The sequence below is a fragment of the Heterodontus francisci genome, chromosome 11 (genome assembly GCF_036365525.1).
Source record: "Heterodontus francisci isolate sHetFra1 chromosome 11, sHetFra1.hap1, whole genome shotgun sequence".
NCBI lineage: Eukaryota > Metazoa > Chordata > Chondrichthyes > Heterodontiformes > Heterodontidae > Heterodontus > Heterodontus francisci.
In genome coordinates, this window is record NC_090381.1 from 32,484,745 (window position 1) to 32,509,482 (window position 24,738).

Sequence of the window (24,738 nt, forward strand, 5' to 3'; positions counted from 1 at the left end):
TGAAATGGACTTGGCGATGGCTTACCATATGTACAGGGTTGCCACTGGTGAATGTATGATCTCAGGTGCCACAAGTAGAAATACTTCTCATACATTACTGATTAGGGAGCAACTCCATTCAACAGCTCACTGCCTGTCAGTAGTGAGTCCCTGCCTCCTTTTGCTGTTTTTTCCATCAGATTGTCCTTCTCCCACCACTCACTCCAGCTTTCTTTTATCCTGAAAAAACCCTGATCATGATGATCCCGAGCTTCTGGTCACTTGCCATTTCAACATCCCCCACTGCTCTCATGCCTACATTTCTGTCTGTGGCCTGCTCCAGTGTTCCAGTGAAAATCAACGCAAGTTCGTGGAGCAGAACCTGATCTTTCAATTAGGCACGCTACAGACTTGCAGACTGAACACTGAGTTCATTGAGTTCAGAGCATGACTGGCCTTTTTAAAAAATATATTTTTATATTTTTTATTTTATTTTCCTTTATTTTTTAACCCTGTGCCTGTTTTTCATGTAGACAGAGCTGCACATTATTCTGCTGTAAACATTCTCTCTGGATTAATGCTTTGTCTTTCACCACAAGCATTATAACACTCTTTGCCTTTGTCCCAGGACAGCTTTGTTTAATCTCTCCTCCCCCAGCCGTATCACACACCTCCCCTTTTGTTCTCTTCCCCACCATCCCTCCGCCCCCCCACCCCCTTCACTTGCGTAAAACCTAATTTTTTTCTAACCTTTGCCAGTTTTGATGAAAGGTCACAGACTTGGAAATCGCTCCACAGATTCTGTTTGATCTGCTGAGTATTTCCAGCACTTCTGTTTTTATTTCTTTTTTCCTGGTTCACCCCACACTTGTTTCACCTTAACTCACTTTGTTTCTTTTCTCTACACTTTATTTCTTCCCTGCAGAATAGCCGCAGCACTGTACAAGGCCAGTGTGGGATGGAGCTACAGGCTAAACTACTAAGCCAGTCACAACCAAGACACAGATAGAGAGGGATGGCAGCTTGCTTTAACTATCCTAACTCTGTGACTTGTATGATATATCTCCGGTGTAAATAATGATTTGGGACTATGAGTGCAGAACATGCTCCATTTGTGGTTGGTATTGGCTGGGGGTGTGGCTGGGGTGAGGAAAAGTACATACACACAAGAAAACAAGAATTAGGAGCAGGAGTAGGCCACTTGGCCCCCAAGCCCGCCCCACCATTTGATAAGATCATGACTGATCTGATTGTGTCCTGAACTCCACTTTTCTGCCTGCCCCCCGAAATCCTTAACTCCTTTGTTGATCAAAAATCTACCTAACTCAGCCTTGAATCTCCCCAAGTTCTAGACTCCCCGACAAGGGAAACATCCTCCCAGCATCCACCCTGTCAAGTCCCCTCAGGATCTTACATGTTTCAATAAGATCACTTCTCATTCTTCTAAACTCCAATGGGTACAGGCCCAACCTGCTCAAATTTTCCTCATAAGATAACCCCTTCATCCAAGGAATCAGCTGAGTGAACCTTCTCTGAACCACTTCTAATGCAATTATATCCTTTCTTAAGTAAGGAGACCAAAACTGTACATAGTACTCCAGATGCGGTCTAACTAAGACCCTGTGCAGCTGTAGCAATACTTTCCTATTTTTATACTCAATTCCCCTTGCAATAAATGCCAACATTCCATTTGCTTTACTAATACTTGCTGTACCAGCATACTAACTTTTTGTGATTCATGTACCAGGACACCCAGATCCCTCTGTACCATAGAGTTCTGCTGTCTCTCTCCATTCAAATAATATACTGCTTTTCTATTCTTCCTGCCAAAGTGCGCAAGATTATATTTTCCCACATTATACTCCATCTGCCAAATTTTTGCCCACTCACTTAACTGATCTAATTCCCTCTGTCGACTCTTTATGTCCTCTTGACAGCTTACTTTCCTACCTATCTGTGTCATCAGCAAATTTAGCTACCAGACATTCAACCCCTTCAGCCAAGTCATTGATATAGATATAAAAATGCGAGTCTCCAGCACTGGTCTTTGTGGCACTCCACTAATAATGGCTTGCCAACCCGAAATGACCCATTTATCCCTACTCTCTGCTTCTGTTAGCTAACCAATCCTCTAACCATGCCAATATGTCACCCCCTACACCATGAGCTCTTATTTTGTGTAATAACCTTTGATGTGGCACCTTATCGAATCCATTTTGTAAATCCATGTACACCACAGCAACAGATTCCCCTTTATCCACCTTGCTTGTTACTTCCTCAAAGAACTCTAATAAATTAGTCAAGCACAATTTCCTTTTCACAAAACCATGTTGATTCTGCCTGATTGCATTATGATTTTCTAGATGTCCTGCTATTACCTCCTTAATAATGGATTCTAGCACTTTCCCTATGACAGATGTGAGGCTGACTTGCCTATAGTTTCCTGCTTTCTGTTTCCCTCCTTTCTTGAATAGAGGTGATTCATTTGTGATTTTCCAATCCACGGCGACCATTCCAGAATCTAGGGAATTTTGGAAGATCACAATCAATGCATCTACTGGGCCGAATTTTATGATCATGCTGCCGGGAACAATGGCAGGTGGGCAAAATTGCGGCGCTCCCGCTTGTCCTGTGATCGGCTGTGCCACCGCAATTACGCGGCAGGCGGCAATTTTGCATAATTGAGGCAGTTGTCCCCATCTCCACAATCACATGGTGGGGACAAAAATGGAGACAGTGTTCACAGCGTCACCTGATGCAGGACCAGGTGCTGGCGCCACCTTTAAAAGCCTGCCAGCCCTGCATTGACTGTTTCCCTGCATTCTATAGAAGCTCACTGAAGCAACACTTCTGTGCTCTTCCAAAAAGTTAAAACACAGCAAGCCGCCCCACTGGGCATCCTTCTGATCATGTCAGAGATCCAAGCAAGGTTGGCTCCAAGGTTCAGTGATGCCTCACTGCTTATTCTCCTCCTGGCTGCAAGGGAAAGGCACGAGGTCCTTTTCCCCAGCGATGGCAAGAAGAGGTCCTCCCACCCGATCAAGCAAGTCTGGACGGAGATCACAGAGGAGGTTGCTAGCTGTGAGGTCACCCAATGAAGCTGGGTCCAGTGTAGGCAATGGGTCAATGACATGTGAATCAAGTCTCCCTCGTTAATACCTCAGAGCAAATTAGACCCATGACACAAAAGCAAAATACTGCGGATGCTGGAAATCTGAAATAAAAATACGAAATGCTGGAAAAACTCAGCAGGTCTGGCAGCATCTGTGGAGTTAACGTTTCAAGTCAGTGACCCTTCTTCAGAACGAGCAAATATTAGAAATGTAAAAGGTTATAAGCAGGTAAAGTGGGGGTGGGGCAAGAGATAACAAAGGAGAAGGTGTAAATAAGACAAGGTCACAGAATAGCTGACCAGAAGGTCGTGGAGCAAAGGCAAACAATATGTTAACGGTGTGTTGAAAGACAAAGCATTAATACAGATAGGGTGTTAATGAACTGAAACTTGAACAGCCGCAAGTACAAACATGAAAAAAACAGTGGGTAAGCAAACTGAAAAAGAAAAAAATAACTAAAGGTAAAAGTAAAATGGGAGGCCCGTCATGCTCTGAAATTATTGAACTCAATGTTCAGTCCGGCAGGCTGTAGCTTGCCTAATCGGTAAATGAGATGCTGTTCCTCGAGCTTGAGTTGATGTTCACTGGAACACTGCAGCAAGCCCAGGACAGAGATGTGAGCATGAGAGCAGGGGGGAGTGTTGAAATGGCCAGCAACCGGAAGCTCGGGGTCCTGTTTGCGGACTGAGCGGAGGTGTTCCACAAAGCGGTCACCCAGTCTGCGTTTGGTCTCCCCAATATAAAGGAGACCACATTGTGAGCAGCGAATACAGTATACGACATTGAAAGAAGTACAAGTAAATCACTGCTTCACCTGAAAGGAGTGTTTGGGGCCTGTGATAGCGAGGGGAGAGGAGGTAAATGGGCAGGTATTACACCTCCTGCGATTGCGGGGGAAGGTGCCATAGGAAGGGGACGAGGTGGTGGGGGTAATGGAGGAGTGGACCAGGGTGTCACGGAGGAAACAATCCCTTTGGAATGCTGACAGGGGAGGGGAGGGGAAGATGCGTTTGGTCGTGGCATCACACTGGAGGTGGCGGAAATGGCAGAGGATGTGGATATGGAGGCTGATGGGGTGGAAATGAGCACAATGGGAACCCACTTGCGGTTCTGGGAGGGAGGGGAAGTGGTGAAGGTAGAGGTGCGGGAAATGGGCCGGACACGGCTGAGGGCCCTGTCAACCACAGTGGGGGGGATTCCTTGGTTGAGGAAAAAGGAAGACATATCAGAAGCACTGTCATGGAAGGTAGCATCATCAGAGCAGATGCGCCGGAGACGGAGAAACTGGGAGAATGGAATGGAGTCCTTACAGGAGGCAGGGTGTGAAGAAGTGTAGTCGAGGTAGCTGTGGGAGTCAGTGGGCTTATAATGGATATTAGTAGACAACCTATCACCAGAGATGGAGATAGAGAAGTTGAGGAAGGGAAGTGTCAGAGATGGACCATGTAAAGGTGAGAGAAGGGTGGAAATTAGAAGCAAAGTTGAGAAGGTTTTCCAGTTCGGGGCGGGAGCAGGAAACGGCACCGATACAGTCATCAATATACCGGAAAAAGAGTTGGGGGAGGGAGCCTGAGTAGGACTGGAACAAGGAATGTTCGACATATCCCACAAAAAGACAGGCATACCAAGGACCCAGGCGGGTACCCATTGCAACACCTATTACTTGAAGGAAGTGAGTGGAGTTGAAGGAGAAGTTGTTCAATGTGAGAACAAGTTCAGCCAGGCGGAGGAGGGTGGTGGTGGATGGCACTGTTTTTTTTTCATGTTTGTACTTGATTCACATGTGCAACCAGTCATCTGCAATCAATCTGCTATGACCTTCCTGTCTATGAAATGGCAGTGGCAACCATGTGGCATACTGTGTAGAGACAACCAGATCACACCAAGCAATTTTCTGAAGAAGGGTCACTGACCTGAAACGTTAACTCTGTTTCTCTCTCCACAGATGCTGAGGTTTTCCAGCATTTCGTGTTTTTAGACCCATGACAGGTTGAGTCAGTATGCCAGACAAAGCATCCCCCAGGTGTTGATGAAGCACCCATGTTAGTAGAACTGTGATGTTAACGTTTGGCAATGTTCAATATCCACATCTTTGCTCTTTCAGGACAGGAGGGCCCATAACAGGAGGGAGACAGCGGCAGAGTATCCGATCTGCATCCTTTAAGTCGAGCTGAAGAGGAGACACTGGAACTAGCCGGGAGCCAAAGAGGATGCAACATCTCAGACATGGAGCTCGGGGTTGTAGTGCAAGAATGTCTATTGCTGATCAGATAAAAATGCAATCGTCATGGTGAATTAGTTCTGGCATGCTGTCCTTAATGGGATATGTGTAGTCTAACCCACACATATTTTGTTTTCATAATTTCTTCCAGGTTTCTGTTCACAGGAGACCACAGACCCAAAGAGACCGACAACAACCCCTGAGGACAAGGAGCACTCAGAGGATTGACTGTCCTGCACCTTCCACCAGCACAGATACTTTAATCTCAGTGGAAATCTGCTCAGCTGCACAATCAGGGTCACGATCTGGTGAGAGCACAACACACCCGCCCGAGCAGCTGGCTGAGGCTGAGATGGCTGAGGCCTGTGACAGTTGGAGGACTGTGGGTGGCCAGGCCCAAACTGAGCCCCAGGTTGATGATGAGCCTCTGATTTCGGCAGCACAGGGCATGTTGGAGTTGTAGGGTGAGGTAAGGCATTATCTGACGGAGATGTCAGAGGCCATGCTTAGCCTTGAGCGGATGGTAGGGGAGTCCATCCATGCTATGACTGCTGCTATGTGTCAGGCATTTGAGCGCATGGCTTCATCCATCAAGAGGATGGTGACCTTCTTGAACAGCAACATTCCACAGATGTGCAATGACCTGCAAACCCTCGCCTTGGCCATGAGGTCCACTCAGCAGTGGCAGGACAAGAAAGGACCAGGAGGAGGAGAATTTCCACTCCTAGACCTTCTCTGGTGAGCAGGGAATCTCCAAGGAGCTTTGAGAGGGAGGAGGAGAGGATTCACTCCACATCTCGGGTCTCCCCTCCAATTTGAGCGTGCACACATCCCCTCCATCAGTGAGCCAAGCTCCAGCAACCGTGATGCCTGAGTGCACTCCTGCACCAATGCAGGAGACCTTCAGGCAGCTGGGGCCTCCAGGTTTCAGGCACCCAGAGGACGCCTGCCGAAGTCATCACAAATCAAAGGGCATCATGATCAACAGCCTGCTTCCAGTCCAGCTGTTGTCGCAGGGGACATACCACACAGAAGCACACGCAAACGTATAAAAAAGACACCTTGACATACATGGGTATTCACGGGTGAAACAGACATCTCATTTTTAATGTAATTAAAAGTTAATTGGTGCAAATCCTCAGCCTTCATTGATGGATAACCACATGCTACCATGACATGATTGTGACTCCTGCAATCCCTTCAAACTCCTTACTACATTGGCAGCGTGACCATTGACATCATTAACATGTCAATGAGCATGATTGTTTCATTACTCGAATGATGTCACAGGGGCACTGGCTAAATTGGATGTTGCCATTCATGCTGGAGGGCAAGATAATACGGAGGCAGTAAACTTGACACCACGTGTATGAGGCTGAGTTATTGTCAGAAGTATATTTATTACAAGTCATGGATTTTGGAAACGCTTCATTATAAGGCTCTGCTTTGTTTCCCTTGTGTGCTGGTCAAGATGTCTGCCCTCCATCATTCTGATAGGATGTTCTATGGCTGCTTGGCCTTGTGTGCCCTCTTTGTCCTCTTCGTCAGAGGAAGTCTCATACTCCCACATGTCTTCCTCTTGCAAGGCCTCCCCCCCTGTAATGTTATGTTATGTAGAACACAGCGGAGCACAACGATGCGCCCAACTTTTTGTGGAGCATACCGAAAGGCTCCACTAGATCTATCGAGGCAGCAGAACCACATCTCCAGCATACCAATGGCCTGCTCGATGGTCTCTCTGGTGGAACCGTGGCAGGCATTGTAACACTCATCCGCATCATTGCTGGGGTTCCTTACAGGCATCAGAAGCCATGTCCTCAATGGATAGCCCTTATCTCTGAGCATCCAGCCATGAAGGCGAGTAGGAGGAGTGAAAAGATATGGCACCTCGGACTGCCGAAGTATGAATGAGCCGTGGCAGCTTCCAGGGAAGCGGGCACACACTTCAGGAAAGTGCTTTCTGTGGTCACATACAAGTTGCACAATAATGGAAAGAAACCCTCCCTATTGATGAAGGCGGCTGATTGGTCCGTGGGAGCCTTGATGGCCACATGCATGTAGTTGATCACACCTTGCATCTGGAGGAACCCTGCAATGGCCTCAAATCCAATGGCCCTCTCGGCCTGACTCTCAGGATCTGTCCTGTAGTGTACATAGTTGCCAGCCCTCCTGAACACAGTATTGTTCATCTCCTTGATGTAGTAGTGCGCTGCGGATTGAGTGACCTCACACCATGTCCCCGGTGGATCCTTGGAATGATCCAAAGGCATAAAAGTTAATGATCTTCAGGACCACAGGCATTGGGTGTCCACCAAAACTCATTGGTCACAAAATCATCATTGAGCAGTGCTCAGAGGTTTGTCATGGCCTCTCTGGAGAGCCGCAGTCTTCTCCAGCAGTTCCGCTCAGACATCTGCAGGTATGTCAGTCAAACTCCATATACTCGCTGCTGTATCTGTGCTCTTCATTGCGTTCTCGGCTGCTGCTGTTCATGTCTGGGAGGCTCCTCTTGCAAGCAGCTGCCTCTTGGACCCACATCCGGCTGATTCGCCTCAGCACAACACGGGGATCCAAGAAAACAGGGTGAATCATACGCATCTCTATCCTCCTTGGGCCTTTGGCTTCCTTCAAAGGTTAAGTTTACCTATCTTGGAAAAGAAATGTTTTAATTTTGGTTATGGACAGCCTACATTAGCTCCATGCAACATTTCCAAAAATGCGAGCCATCATGAGCAAACCAATAAAATTTTAGTGCCCTGTGCTGGCATTCTAAAAGAAAATAACCTCTACACTTGCCGAGTTCTCCCAACCCCAGCCCTCTTCACAGACACACCACTTACAGAGTTCTCCCAACCCCCCCTCACAGACAATGCATTTGCAGATTTCTCCCAACCCCCCTTCACAGAAGCACCACTTGCAGAGCTCACCCAACCAACCATTGCTCCTTGGTAGCAGCAGTAAAGTAAAATACCCTTTTGAGTCACCAAGGACTCTCGTCTCGGTGCCACCTGCTTTTTAAAGACATGAAACAGAAAGCACATGAGTGCCACACACCCAACACCAGACTGTGCATGCCTGGTGTCATGAGTTTCTTTGTGTTATCTTAAGCAACACAATGAGGTATGTGAATTCCAGTTCCTTGAACATCTCTAGAAGCTTTATTAACAACTAAGCTAGTACACACAATACAGAGCAAACTAGATACAGAACCTTTGTCCAGGGAGTTACAGTGCAGGGTGACTATGGCTTCTAGTCACATGACTAATCCTGATACTTAGCTCATTAACATACTGAGTTCTTAAAGGAACATCTCTCTTGAAGCGATCATACAACACCTGGCAAGATTGCTATTAATTATATTCAGATGTATGCTAAAGAGTGTTTAACATATGTAAATTCCAATGCTATGCAGCGATGCAGAAGTGCCGCCATGGCACTTCACCACCTCTGACAGAATTGGAACGCAGAATTACATGGTTGAGTTCCGTGGCAGATGACTCCACGCTGATTCTCCACCTCACAACCTAAAAACCTGCCTTCCAGAGGATCATAAAATTCAGCCCACTAGCTCTGAAACCACTTCTTTTAAGACCCTAGGATACAAGCCATCAGGTCCGGGGGGCGTGTCAGACTTTAGTTCCAATAGTTTTCCCATTACCTTTTCCCTCATGATAGTGATTGTTTTAAGCTCCTTCCTCCCTTTTACCTCTTTATTTTAAAGTATTCTTGGGATCTTTTTATGTCTTCGACAGTGAAGACAGACACACAATACCTGTTCACGCTTCACCATTTCCTTGTTTCCCATTATTAATTTCCCATTCTCACTCTCTAAGGGACCTACGCTCACTTTAGATACTCTTTTCCTTTTGAAATACTTGTAGAACCTCTTACTATCTGTTTTTATCTTTCTAGCTAGCTTTCTCTCATATTCTAATTTCTTTCTTTTTTTTATTCATTCTTTGCTGATTTCTAAAATCTGTCCCATCTTCTGATCTACCACTAATCTTTGCTGTATTGTACACTTTTTCTTTCAATTTCATACTATCCTTAACTTCCTTAGTTAGCCATGGATGGTTCATCCTTCTCAGAGTCCTTCTCAATGGAGCATATCTTTCCTGAGAGTTATGAAATATGTCCTGAAATATCTGCCACAACTTCTCCACTGTACTACCTTTTAATCAATTTTCCCAGTTCACTTTGACCAACTCTGTCCTCATATCTTTGTAATTGCCTTTATTTAAGTATAGGACACTAGTCGTAGACCCACACTTCTCACCCTCAAACTGAATATCATGTTATGATCACTGTTGCCTAGAGACTCCTTTATTATGAGATCATTAATGAATCCTGTCTTATTGCACATTATCAGGCCTAAAATAGCCTGTTCCCTGGTTGGCACTAGAATGTACTGCTCTAAGAAATCTGAATACACTCTATGAACTTATCTCCCAGGTTACCTTTGTCAATCTGATTCATCCAATCTGTATGAAGATTAAAATCACCCATGATTTTTCTTACAAGCCCCCATTATTTCTTCCTGTATACTCCGTCCTACATTGGAGCTACTGTTAGCGGGCCTAAAAACTACTCCCAAAAGTGACTTCTTACCTTTTCTATTTCTTATCTCTACCCAAACTGATTCTACATCTGATCTTCTGAACTAAGATCATCGTTCACTAATGTACTAATGTCATCCTTAATTAACAGAGCTACCCCACCACCTTTTCCTAGCTCCTGTCCTTCCGAAATGTCAAATATCCTTGAATATTTAGGTCCCAGCCTTGGTCACCTTGCAACCATGTCTCTGAAATGGCTATCAGGTAAAACATATGTATTTCTATTGTGCTATCAATTCATCCATTTTGTTATGAATACTTTATGAATTCAGATACAGAGCCTTTAATTCTGTCTTTTTACCATTCTTGTAAACTCTGGCCTCATCTGCTGGTGCACACTTCAGTTTACACACTCTGTCCCTCCCTACCACACTCTGGTTATCATTACCCACATCACTACCTCTATTGCCTTGTCCTTTCTCTTTAATTTACCACACCTCCCCTCATGTGATCCCTCCCCCCACCGCCCCACTATTTAGTTTAAAGCCCTCTCTACTTATACTGCTTGATTTGGTGCCTCCATATGTTGTTCTATTTATTGCTTGAAATTTGACCTAATCTAGCCTACCTTCATGGCAATAACATGTAGGGAGTCACCATAATTTATTCCATGGATGGATGCTGAGATATTGTTTTAAGTACGTGTTCCCTCCTCTCCTGAAGCTGCAGAATCCTTAATCAAGTAAGGCTTCCATGGGCAGCAACCGCTCTCCAGTACCTTGCCCTAGTGGTCATTCTTCAGGTGTAAGTCTAGTCAGTAGGCTATTCCATCTTGGGAGACATCACAACCAAGCTTGATCCTGTACTCACCTGGCAAACAGCTACATAAGTTAACAGCACAGAAGAAGGCCATTTGGTCCATCGTGGCTGTGCCAGCAGTTTGCTCGATCCAAAACTAGTCCAACTGCACAGCTGTCTCTCAAAAGCCCCATACATTCCTCTGCTTGAAGGACATATCTACTCTTCACTTAAAAGATGCACTGGTCTTTGCCTGAGCTATACTTCATGGCAAAACATTCCATGACCAAGAGCTCTGCGTATCATAAGGTTATCCTAACCCCACTCCTCACTCCCTTAGTGATAATTCTAACTTTATGACCCCTCACCACTGACCTCCAACCAAAATAATCTCTTCCTATTCATTCTATCAAACCTCATCAAACTTTTAAAATCCTCTGCTGTTTTTGATATATATTCATGAATTACACTTGGTTACACAGGGAAAAATTTCAAAGTTAGCAGCTGATACGAAACTTGAAAATATAGTAACAATGAGGAGGATGGATAGAAGCAGACTGCAGGAGGACATCGGCAGATTGGTGAATTGGGCAGATACTTGCTAGATGAAATTTAACGCAGAGAAGTGTGAAGTGATAAATTTTGGTAGGAAGAATGAGGAGAGGCAATATAAACTAAATGGTACAATTTTAAATTGGGTGTAGGAACAAAGAGACCTGGGGACGTAGATAAGTGCATTTTTGAAGGTGGAAGGACAAGTTGACAAAGGCATTAAAAAAGCTTATGGGATCCTTGACATTATTAATAAAGGCACAGAGTACAAAAACAAGGAAATTATGCTAAACCTTTATAAACATCGGTTAGCCCTCTGGTGGAATATTGTGTTCAATTTTAGACAAGCCTCAGAGAGGATGCAAAAGAGATTTACTATAATGGTACTGGAGATAAGGGCCTACAGTTATATGGAGAGACAGGAGAAACTGGGATTGTTTTGCTTAGAGTAGAGAAGGCTTAAGTAAAATTATGAATGGTTTTGATAGAGTAAATAAAGAGAAACTGTTTCCAGTGACAGATTTAAGGTGAAAAGTAAAAGAACCAGAGGGAACAAAAAGACTTTTTTTTGATGTAGCAAGTTGTTGAGATCGGGACTGCACTGCCTGAAAGGGAGGAAGAGTCAATAGTAAGTTTCAAAAGGGAATTGGGTAAATAGTTGAAGGGAAAAAAATACAGGGCTATGGGGACAAAGCCAGGGAGTGGAACTAATGAGATAGCTCTCTCAGAGAGGTGGCACAGGTGTGATGGGTCGACTGGCCTCGTTCTGTAATGCATCATTCAATGATTCAATAAGTAGAATCGTAGAACGGTTACAGCACAAAAGCAGGCCATTTGGCCCACCATGTCTATGCCAACTCTGTGCATGAACAGCTCAGCTAGTCCCACTTCCCAGCCCTCTCCCCAAATCCTGCAAATATTTTCTCTTCAGGTGTCTATCCAATGCTCTTTTGAAAGTCACGATTGAATCTGGCTCCACCACACTCTCAGGCAGTACATTCCAGAACCTAACCACTTGCTGCATAAAAATATTTTCCTCTTGTCGTCATTGGTTCTTTTGCCAATCACCATATATCATTGTCCTCTTGTTCTCGACCCTTCCCCAATGGGAATAATTTCTCTATCTATTCTCTCTAAACCCCTCATAATTTTGAAAACCTCTATCAAGTCTCCTCTCACACTTCTCTTCTCTAAGGAGAACAACCCCAGCTTCTCTAATTTATCCACATAACCGAAGTCCCTTATCTGGAACCATTCCCATAAATTTTTTCTGCACCCTACCTAAAACCTTCATATCCTCACTAAAGTGTGGTGCCCAGAAATGGACACAATATTCCAGTTGAGCCGAACCAGTGTCCTATAAAGGCTTATCATAACTTCATTGTTTTTGCACTGCATGCTTCCACTTACAAAACCCAGGATCCCATATGCTTTTTTAACCACTTTCTCAACCTGCCCTGCCACCTTCATCAATTTGTGCACATATACCCCCAAAGTTCTCTGTTCCTGCACCCCCTTTAGAATTGTAAACTTTATTTTATATTGCCTCTCCTCATTCTTCCTAACAAAATGTATCACTTCACACTTCTCTACATTAAATTGTATCTTCTACGTGTCTACCCATTCCACCAGCCTGTCTACATCCTCTTGAAGTCTATTACTATCCTCCTCATAGTTCATAATACTTCCAAATTTTGTGTCATCTGCAAATTTTGAAATTGTGCCCTGTACAGCCAAGTCTAGGGCATTAACATAGATCAAGAAAAGCAGTGGTCCTAATACCAACCTCTGGGGAACAGCAGTGTATACTTTCCTTCCGTCTGACAAACAACTGTTCACCACTACTGTTTCTTGTCACTCAGCCAACTTTGCTGCCAGTGTCCCTTTTATTCCATGGGCTTCAACTTTGCTGGCAAGCCTATTATGTGACACTTTATAAAACGCCTTTTGGAAGTCCAGCTACACCACATCAACCACTTTATTCTCTGCTACCTGTTACAATCTCGGTAGAGACCAGTAACTTTTAAAAAAGAAATTCAAACTCACAGTTATTAACTGAAAGAATTACGCCACAAGATTTCGCATTTTAAACAAAAACATTTACTGTACAGGAGTTAAGCAATGCAAGTACTACTAACTTAACACTATATTTTTGTAATCATTTATACTGTAAAACCAAAATCTCACTGAACTAAAGTCTTATACTTTAAACCCAAAAATCTCAACAGAACACTCCCTATTTGACTTTTACTTCCACCCAAGAGTCCCCTTGAGGCATCTTGAGAGTTCATTCACTTCTCCAGGAACTAATCCAAGTTGTGTCACAACTCCCAGGTATTCACTCCAATTCTCCTTAGTTTCCTAGCTATCTTCTGAGGTGAGGCAACCAGCTAGGCAAACCCTAAAGCCCTTCTTCAACACCTCACAAGTTTGGATTTCCCCAGCCTGAGCATGGGCTTCACTCGCATCCTTGCAAAGTGACCCATATCAGAATGACCCCTGGTTCCTGATGGCCTCTGTGCTCTTAGTTCCAGCTTCTGGCAGATTCTCTCCCTGCCTGGTTCAAGCTGCTCCAAAACACAGACTGACTTTCTGTGAGAAATCACAGAGATGAAACATCAGACCAAAAGGTATCTCCCTGCATAATCTATCTCCATAGCAATGTGGTACATCTGGAATGTCCCAGATAGAAATTTAAACTATTTAACTTCGAGTTTAAAAACAAAATCTTTGATCCAGAGCCTACATGAATAATTCACATTGCTAACGAAGACAGGGCAATTCTCTTCAGGCCTCCTGTCTTCAGTTCCTCAACTAAACGGAGCCACCTGCTGTTTTATGGCTCTTACTCCTCTAACTCCGACCCTATAAGTACACATGGAAGACCTTTGAAGTGCAAATACCTTGGGTGGTCTGGCAACTTCTAAGTTTCAGAGTTTTAATTACAAATTTAATTACCCCAAAACTAAAAGTTACCTCTAAAAATATTAATAGAAACCATGAAACTAGATGATCATAACATACCTCAAAAACACAATCAAGTTTGTTCAACATGATTTGCTTTGAACAAAATGTGCTGGTTTTCTTTAATTAATCCATACTTGTCCATGTGACTGTTAATTTTATCCAGGATTTTCATCTTTAACTGGCCTGTTGTTGCTGGGTTTATACTTAAACCTTTTTTGAACAAGGGCGTAATATAAATCTCCTCATAGCCTTCTCTGCCCCAGTGGAATTAGTCCCAGTTTCACAAGTAGCTCCCCATAACTATAGCTTCTCATCTCTATTATCACCCTGGTAAATCTATACTGAAGACTCTCTGATTTTAATGTCCTTTCTAAAATGGGGTGCCCAATGCACATGGGCTGGGTTTTACCAAGCCCTCGATGTCGTGATCTGTGGTGGAGATGGAGAGGCGGCCTGAAGATGGGTTAGGATGAGGCCCGCCAAGGACTTCAATGCCGGGAGGGCCTGGCCCCACCACTGGGTGACGGGACCTGGATTTAAATATTTAAATGAATAAAATGAATACATTTAAATTCACTTACCTGGGATCTTACGGGCCTGCCACGATCTTCAGAGCGGCGGCCGTCACTTCCATGACTTCAATTTCCCGTCCAATGAAAGCCAGTGTTGCACTGGTATGGAGGGGGGAGGAAGTAAGATTTTCAGTGCGGGGTTGAGGGGGGGAGTGGAAACAGAGACAAATGTGTGTAATGGGTGTAGGGGATAGTGGGAAGGGTTGAACTTCAAACTTTGTGCAGTTTGGGGGAAAAAGGTCAGATATAAAAGGTAAGTGTTTTGGGAGGAGAAGGGCCTCATTATTGGGGGGATGGGAAAGGGGCCATAAGAAATTTATTTATTTAATTTTGGGGGGTATGTGTTTAAAAATTTAAATTAGGTGGCAGGGCTGGCTGCCCTTCAAAAATGGCGCCAGCGCCTGCGCACAGGCAGCTGACGCCATTGCCTGGGATGAACAGCTCAACTCCTCCATAAGATTGATGGGGCGGGGTGGTGGCAGGCCATCCCAACTATTTAAATGAGCCGTCATGCTTGAGATTGCGGTGGCTCTTTGGCATGTGGCCCGCCATTTTGTGAACTCACCGCCGAGATCGCTGGCGGGCTCTTAAAATCCAGCCCATATGCTCACACACAGGTGTACCAATGGGAGTCACTGGATAATGATCCAAAGGAGAAACCATGGCCAATTGTTCCCCTCCTTAGCTCTGGGCTAATGAAGCCAACAGTACCACCCTAACACCTGAGATCAGCTAAATTGACACAGACTAGGCTAGAACCTGGGGCTTTCTCCATCTAAAAACTGGGGTTTTTCCCCATTGGGGCATCATAGAAAACACTGGTTGAGTATATTTAAAAAAATGCTCTGGTACCTTTCTTATGATTTCATGTTGATTTAACAAAATCCAATGAGAATTTTTTTTCTTGTTGATGTCCAAAGATTCTGCTGATGGACACTTGTACCATGAGTGCTACCTTACCTTCCTGGCTGCTCTTGCAAATAGTATCCACGTTGATTGTGATGGGCATAGAGCTGACATTAGAGTTCTCAATAACTGGCGAGATGATGCTGCTTCCTGTTTCTGCCTTCACCGTCATACCGATCATTTGATTCCTCCCTAGAAAAGTTGGAGGAGTTATACTCATCGGATGAATATGTGAACTCATGCTGCAGCTTCTTATTCTACCCTTCCTGCCTTATTGTCCCTGACTCTAGCTGGGTATGGGTCACATGTGCCAGCCATCGATAATACCTAACCTAAGGGAATACCTTTCACATGTGAGCTATTAAACTATTGAAGGGCACCACAGTACCACATCTTCACCCAATACCCACATGGACCCAATTTCCCAATCCCAGAGTGGAAACAAGCAGTACAAGGACAATGTCTAACCCATTGTCCTATGCAGCCCCAGAGTGTGAAAGGACAGTGTCTGAACCACTATACCCCCTAGTTTCAAAGTGTGAAAGGATAGTGTCCAACTGACTGCACCACCCAGTCCAGAGTGTGAAAGGACAGCGTTTGACCTGCTGTTTTACCCATTCCCAGAGTGTGAAAGGAATGTCCTTTCCATGATCCTTTTCATATCATTCCTTGTGTTTCAGTGTAATATGTTATATATTTGGTTCTTTATGCTGCCACCGTATAGAGTCTAGCCAGAGAAGTTCTTAAACAGTACTGTTTAAACATTAATCTTTACTGTATAGTAACTATATAAACTCCACACTGCCCTGTGTGTCTCCTTCAAAAGCCACACTGTAACTGTTCTTGAGTCTTTCCCACATGATCTCTTACCTCATTCTGGTGGGTGGTAATCTTTACATTCTCTCAAGATTAACTCTTTGATACCTTATACTACATAATACTCTTACCCATTGCCATGGCGACAGGCTTTGCTTTTTAGGGCAATATCTTCAGCCACGTATTTGAGAGTTACAATGATCTGATGATGTTGAACTCTGAAAGACAGCCATGGATATATGTGAGTAACCTTTTCCGTAAAGATTTAACTGAATCATTATTTTGAAACTTGGTCAGGAAAATCATTGAGTAATGAGGGTTGATGAAGCTAATGCAGTTGATGTGGTGTACATGAACTTCCAAAAGGCATTTGATGAAGTGCCACATAACAGGCTTGTCAGCAAAGTTGAAGCCCATGGAATAAAAGGGGCAATGGCAGCATAGATATGAAGTTGGCTGAGTGACAGGAAACAGAGAGTAGTAGTGTATGGTTGTTTTATGAACTGGAGGAAGGTATACACTTGGGATTTGCCAGGGGTTGTTATCAGAACCACTACTTTTTTTGATCTATATTACTCACCTCGACGTGGGTGTACAAAACACATTTTCAAAATTTGTAGATGACACAAAACTTAGAAGTATTGTGACTGTGAGGAGGACAGTGATAGATTTCAAGAGGACGTAGACAGGCTGGTGGAATGAGCAGACGCATGGTAGATGAAATTTAATGTGGAGAAGTGTGACGTGATACATTTTGGTGGGAAGAACAAGGAGAGACAATATAAAATAAAGGGTACAATTCTAAAGGGGGTGCATATGTGCGGGTATATGTGCACAAATTGTTGAAGTTTGCAGGGCAGGTTGAGAAAGTGATTACAAAGACATTCAGAATCCTGGGTTTTGTAAATAGAGGCATTGAGTACAAAAGCAATGAAGTTATGATGAACCCATATGGGACACTATTTCAGCCTCAACTGGAATATTGTGTCCAATTTTGGGTACCAAACATTAGTGAGGATGTGAAGGCTTCAGAGAGGGTGCAGAAAAGATTTACAAGAATGGTTCCAGGGATGAGGGACTTCAGTTATGTGGATAAATTGGAGAAGCGGGGTTGTCCTTCTTAGAGAAGGGATGGGTGAGAGGAGATTTGATAGAGGTTTTCAAAATCATGAGGGGTCTAGAGAGAATAGATGGAGAGAAATTGTTCCCATTGGGGAAGGGTCGAGAACAAGAGGACACTGATGTACGGTGATTGGCAAAAGAACCAATGGCGACAAGAGGAAACCATTTTTATGCAACAAGTGGTTAGGTTCTGGAATGCACTGCCTGAGAGTGTGGTGGAGCCAGATTCAAGCGTGGCTTTCAAAAGGGCATTGGATAAGCAGCTGAAGAGAAATTATTTGCAGGATTTGGGGAGAGGGTTGGGGAGTGGGACTAGCTGAGCTGTTCATACAGAGAGCCAACGTCGGCATGTTGGGCCAAATGGCCTCCTTTTTTATGGTTATATGATTCTAGGTATATCGTTAATAGGAACCATGTGAGGAAATGACGAGCAAAGGAAAAGAGATTGGGGTAATGGAAACTTGTGGTTGGAAAGCGGCGAACAAGGATTCACCAAGGGGGAGCTCAAAACACGGTGTGTTTAAAACTAAACCCTGTTACAATAAGACCAGGTGAAGGCTGAGAAAGACCCCTAGATACCTTTCTCACCTGGTCGTAACAATGTTAAAATATTTGTGTGATAAAAAATCTAAACCCAGTAAAAACACTCGAGCATGAGATTCTGCTCAATCAGAAATTCAATGAAAAAGTGGGTGATTTTTATCTTGTGTTCAGTTTCTAATTTTCACTTTTGTGACCTGTGTGATTTTACATCTAAATTAAATTTTTTTAAATTCATAAAACCTGAAGAAAAAATTCACAGGAAATTAAAAACAATTTACTGCAACAGCCGAAAATCTAAGGATTGGTGAATGGCCCCATGACAGCAAAGCATTTTTCCACTAATAGCAATAAGAAGCTAACAATCACCTATGGCACTTAATTATCTCCTGAATATCACAACCACCACTAACGCCCCCCAACTCCCATTCCTACCTCAGTGAGTGAGGCCACAGCTGTGTGCTGTTTTTGGTGCTCTATTATAGAAAAGACGTTAAAGGCATAGAAAATTTTCAGTATAGATTTGTTGGGATAATATTTGAGAATGTGAAACTAGTTATGAGAAGAGACTTGAGACACTGGAACTATTTTCACTGGAGCAGAGAAGGTAAAAAAATCTTGAAACAGATTTTTAGAATTATGAGGGGCTTTGGGAGCGTGAATAGGGAAAAACTAATTCCTTTGGTTTTGGAGTCAGCGACAAAGGGTGATCAATTTAAAATGAACCCAAAAAGAGACAAGGAGAGAGGTTAGGAGAGATTTCTTGATACACATAATTGTCAGAGTGTGGCCGTGCTTTGCCAGAGGGAATGATTAATAAGGTAACCAGTGTAGATGTAGTAAACATATGTGAGATCACATGCTTCAAAGAAAATCATCTCTGTTATGACACAGAAAAATAAGAATAAACACAAATTTAAAAAGCATGCAACACAGAATGACTTATACAGACAGATACAGAGAGTTTGTACTTACATTACATACAAATGGTGAGCACCTCAGATAGATGCAGTTGGTGCGGAGAAATGATATGCTCAGCAAGCATCAGAATCTAAAATAAAAAGATGGCATTCCACCTCTGTCTGGCTTGCATTCTCACAGTTCCAGCAATCACTCTGAATTACAGACAGAAAGTAATTTTGACTTCCTGTTTATCACTCAATTTTTTTACTCAGAAGTGGCAAATACTTTGTACTAATAACACCCACACGTATTCCTAACATGACAGTAACATTCATTATATTCAGGACCTCTCTGTACCACAGATTTTACTTAGCAATCAAAATGGAAAACATGACTCATTGGTGGTCTTATACCCTTCTCTATCTGCCACAAATCTCTTTCATGGTTGCATGAAAAGACCTATATAATGTACATCTCTTCTGGTGTCAGGAAAAACCCTATATGGCAAACGAGAAATATTTAGTTTCATTGGTTGGCAGCTTACATTCGACTTTTAATGAGCAAAGCAAGCCAGCCAGAATACACTTTGACCAACAAGGACTTCAAGAAAAGAGCTTCAGCCAAGGACTACTGGGTTTACAGACTGTGTTTAAGTTCCATTAATTCTGAACTTTAATCCAACCACCAAATCTATTTTTCCCTTCTGTAATCTATTTGTGTGTGTGTGTGTGATTCGCGTGTGAATGTGTGCATGAATGTGTAGCGTCTTTTAAGTATTTTTTCAATTGGGTTAGAGTGTTAAGTATCATAAACTTACCTCTTTCTTGTTTAAATTCAAGAAAACCTGTCCAATTGGTTCTTTCACAATCACAGTAAAGGAAAAAGATAAAACACTCACAGAGGTGGTAAGCATAACCACTTTTTTAAAGGAATAAACCCTATTGCAGTCAAATAAGTAGAAGGGGCAAGAGGGGAGCCTGAGACCCCCTCCTCACTTGGCCGTAACAGAAATTTGGGGGCTCGCTCAGGATTGTAACTCATGACAAATGAGAAATTGGAAGTGGGAAACCAAATTGATCCCAATGATTTTTTTTTTTAAAACCTCAGTACAGGTTTTCTTGTGTTTTTTTCTGCTAGAATACTAACATGTCCACACTCGAAGCTGTGTGCTGAGCTCATTAAGTTCTCCCAGTTGATTCCCAAGTTCAATGAGAGAGATATGGAAGAATTTTTTGTCACTTTTAAAAAGATTGCAAGATAGCTGAAATGGCTGGCCGAGAGCTAGACCCTGTTGTCACAAAGCAAGCAACAGGAAAAGCCCATGAAATGTATTCATTGTTACCAGATGAAAGTTCATCCGATTATGAGATGACTAAAACTGCTATCCTCGGGGCTTATGAGCTAGTACTGGAAGCATACAACCAGAAATTCCGAACACTCCGGAAGCAGCCTGACCAAACTTACCTTGGGTTGGAAAGAGTTAATCAGCTTGCTTTTGGCCGGTGGATAAGAGCACGTAAGGTACAGCCCACATATGTAATCCTCAGAGAAGTAATTCTTCTCAGGGAGTTTAAAAACGCACTTCCCCTTTCTATTAAAACCCACGCAGAGGCACAAAAGGTTCCAAGAGCCAGTCAGGCAGCAGTTCTGGCTGATAAATTTACTCTCATACATAAGTCCTTACCCCAAGACAAACTCTTCCCTAGTCACCCCCACAAACCCGAAAAAGGTAAAAGGTGGGAGGGTTATAGGAGCCCGAACAGCCCTGGGTGAAAAAGGAAAGCCAGCCAGACAGGGGGCCCTGCTCAAGCCAAAAAAGACAGTGCTGAGGGCAGAAGTGAGACCTGAAGACCCATGTGTTTCCACTGTAACAAGGTAAATCACCTCCGAGCTGACTGCTAGAAGTTACAGAGAAAACCTGTGGAATTAATCAGGGCACACCAGACCAGTGCAGGAGAAGGAGCCCTGATGGAAAGCACAGCAGAACGGGCTGTAGCTTTAACTACAGCAGTAAGACCCAATGAGCATACTGCTGTGGGTGTGGGAAAATTTAACAAAATCCCTGATGGCGATCAGGATTTTGTATCCTGAGGGAAAGTAACACCCTATCCCTTGAGTGAGGCAAGCAAGCCTATCGTCATACTCAGGGATACAAGGGCCACCAGATCGCTTCTGCTGGGAAAAGGTATGACCTTTCCCCCAGGGAGTGCAGGGTGTTAGTGAATGGTATCGGAGCATGGTGTATGCCCAAACCTTTATATCGAGTGCATTTGCAGTGCGACCTAGTTTCAATCCCGCGGGGATTGTCCGTAGTTTGCCTCTGAGCGGGGTTGTCCTGCTCCTGGGTAACGACCTGTGGGGGGTGAAGGTGGTAGCTTCCCCAGTAGTTTTAGGGAGACCTAAAAAGGTCAGGGAGACAGAACAGTTGCAGGAGAAGGTCCCCGGCATTTTCCCTGACTGTGTGGTGACTCGGTCCATGACCAAACAAGCTCCATCAGAGGAGGCTGGACTGACACTGCAGACAGATAACCCGACTGTCTGGTTTTCTGAAACCTCTTTTGGGAAGTTAGAGGACCCAAAGACAGATCTTCCCTAGCTGAGGCTCAACAAGCCGCCCCAATATTAAAGATGTTAGCACAGATCGCCCAAACCGAAACTGAGGCAGAGGGAGCCCCTGAGTGCTACTATTTAAAGAATGAGGTGCTGATGAGGAAGTGAAGACCTCTTCACAGACCTGCAGACAAAGAGTGGACAGTGGTTCACCAGATTGTGGAGCCGCTGAGGTACCGTAAAGAAATATTAAGAATGGCCCACAAGCTTCCAATGGCTGGACATGTCAGTGCATGAAAAACCAAAGCCCGCATAAGACAGCATTTGACTGGACAAAACTCCACAAAGATGTGCTGGAGTTCTGTAAAACTTGCCACAGGTGCCAGGCTGTGTGGAAGCCCCAACCTACAGTAAAACCTGCACCCCTAATTCCCATATTGACTTTTGGGATACCCCTCAGTAAACTGCTGGGACTCCTGCTGGAAACAAAAGGGGACAGACAAGCACAGGTCTGTCAGACAGTTAGGGAGGAAGGGGACGGAAAGGAGAGTGAGGACAGGTTAAAGGAGGGCCGGGAGGCTTCCCAAATGGAACCCCCTACTGTCCAGTTAGCCAACCCTGAAATGTTGGAAAAATTAGACCCCACATCCTCCTTCATAAATGCAGGCCAAAGAAACAACCTACCAAGGCTGCTAACAGCATTTACGGAAACCTGCAGGGACAAGGAAAGTTCCCAAAAAGGCAAAGCAAACAGTGAGGGCGAAGCCTCACCTAGTCAAAGTACAGTGAAAGCTGGACAGATATCTGAGGACAGGAATGTCCCAGAGGACATGGGGACAATTAGCAAAGAGACTCTCCCCACAGTAAAGGGAAAAGGGAAGCAAAAAGGCCCTGAAGTAAACAGCACTTGTGTGACTCCCAGAAAACTAAAAGTAAGGTTAGGATGGATCTACCCACTGAAGAACCCAATGATCAGGACCCAATCCCAAAGTTAATCAAACCCAACAATTTCAATTCAAGATTCAACAAGAACAAGGGCCCAGAGGAAATTTCAGACACCTCACAGGGGCTTAAAACCAATTTATTACCCACTACCATTACAGGGAGAGAAATTATAAAGGTACTGGAACCTGAATGGTTAAAGCCATGTGTTGCAGAAACAGCATTTGAGGGGTTAAAGCTTGTACATACAGGAGAATTTGCCTTAAACAATTAGGGAAATCTGCAGACCCCATGTTTCACCAGCAACCACATGTTCACTGAGATGCACATCCCCAGGGTATTACAAATTGACAACACAAGACCATCCCAGACAAAACTCCAAAAAATTAAATCTGCATTGCTGTTGCAGAGAAAAAGCAGCTGCAGAAGTTCCAGGAATAATGAGGAATCTGGGAGTGAATGAGCATGCATGTGCATGTTCTACTTTTTCTTTTCCACCCATTTACTGAAATGCTCCTATCGTTGCATTTCATTCTGCATGGTAGGAAGTGTCAGGAAAGAGCCTATATGCTAAATGGGAACAATTTAATTTCATCGGTTGGAAACTTACATTAGACTTTTCATGAAAAAAACCCCACAGTAGCTTTTAACAAACTAGCAGCCAAAATGGCCACTGCAATTTACATTTGAAATACCAGGAAATTGAACTGGAGACAAAAAGTCTAACAAGAAACCCAGCCAGAACAATGCTTTGGCTAACTGAGTAGATCACCTTCATTAGCGGGACATTCCAAACCATCTCGAGGCATTCAAAGGGGATGTCTCTCCAGGGGATAAACACTGCCAACCCCACCTAAGAGAAGATTTGGTTTTTAGACTTTGGACCTGATTAGAATCAAAGGGGATTGAGAAGAACCATGTGACCACCAGTTCATCTCTGAAGAAACAAGTTTCATTACACAGACAAGCAATAACTGAGTGGACAGTAGCTGAGAAAGCTGCTGCTCCCCTGCCTCTCTCTTGCCACAGAAAACTTCAAGTGAAAACCATCTGCAACAGGGGGACCCTCCAAACCTACAGACCGTTACAGCCAGCAACCAGGGGATGACAGCCAACTACAAACTCTGCCTTCAGGAGAACCCTGAGCAGAGCAAGCCAGCCAGAATACACTTTGACCAACAAGGACTTCAAGAATTCAACTTCAGCCGAGGGCTACTGGATTTACAGACTGTATTTAAGCTCCATATATTCTGGACTTTAATCCAACCACCTATTTTTCCCTTCAGTAATCTATTTGTGCGTGTGTGATTCTCGTGTGAATGTGTGCATGAATGTGTAGCATATTTTTAGCATTTTTTAAAATTGGGTTAGAGTGTTAAGTATAATGAACTTACCTCTTTCTTGTTTAAACTCGAGAAACCTGTCCAATTGGTTCTTTCACAAAGGAAAATGGTAAAACACTCACAGAGGTGGTAAGCATAACCACTGTGTCAAAGGAATAAACCCTGTTGTGGTCAAATAAATAGAAGGGCAAGAGGGGAGCCTGAGACCCCCTCATCACCTGGTCATAATAGTGGTGACAATGCTGAGCCTAAATCAATCCGTCATGTATTGACAGATATGCATCTTCCTGTATTCCTATATGAGCCCTCAGCATATTTTCTCTGATTTTTCACCCTTGTTTTCCTGCAGATACAGGAGTAGATTTTCCAGCATCCGCAGTATTTTGCATTTATTATTGTAAAATAATTTACTCACTTGAAACTCTGTTATGCCAGATCACATACCTGCTGATACCTCTGCACCAGAATCTGCATCATGTGTCAAAGAATCAGTGTCTTCAGTAATTTATTTTGTACTTTGATTACCAAATGAATTTATTGAACAAGCAAATAAATACAGGAAAATATAACATGCATATCTTTACAGTGTAAATTATAATGTCTAGCACCTCAAAAGACAATCAGAAAATCGCATTACCATCCCTCTTGCTTTGGAACTGAATATGGCATCCCCTTTCAATGCTGCTACAGCATCAGATTGGTGGGTAGAGAATGGATGTCTTTGGACGTCCATCTATCAAACTCCTTTATTTCTGTGGAAACCCTTACTGTCCCCAATTTCTTCGACAAGCAGAAGTCCATATGCTGGTAAATTTCCAAATGATTCCTTTCTCCTCCATTTCCTTTAGGCTTTGTCTA

The 24,738-nt window shown here is 43.6% G+C and overlaps 2 protein-coding genes across 7 annotated transcripts in view; one reads left to right on the forward strand and one right to left on the reverse strand.

The window, feature by feature from the left end:
* Positions 1-5,350, forward strand: part of LOC137375180 (G-protein coupled receptor 55) — a 104,070-nt gene extending 98,720 nt beyond the window's left edge. For all 3 annotated transcript variants that reach the window (XR_010975942.1, XR_010975943.1, XR_010975944.1), the window contains exon 2: positions 5,197-5,350. The gene's annotated coding sequence lies outside the window, so the exon portion shown is untranslated. The remainder of the gene's footprint in view (positions 1-5,196) is intronic.
* LOC137375179 (NLR family CARD domain-containing protein 3-like) overlaps positions 1-19,254 on the reverse strand; it is a 45,284-nt gene extending 26,030 nt beyond the window's left edge. For all 4 annotated transcript variants that reach the window (XM_068041941.1, XM_068041940.1, XM_068041942.1 and 1 more), the window contains exons 1-3: positions 19,118-19,254; positions 16,612-16,698; positions 15,719-15,856 (exon numbers count right to left, since the gene is read on the reverse strand). In XM_068041941.1, the coding sequence (XP_067898042.1) occupies positions 15,719-15,856; positions 16,612-16,621 (148 nt within the window). In that variant the 5' untranslated portion in view covers positions 16,622-16,698; positions 19,118-19,254. The remainder of the gene's footprint in view (positions 1-15,718; positions 15,857-16,611; positions 16,699-19,117) is intronic.
* Positions 19,255-24,738: the final 5,484 nt, after the last annotated feature.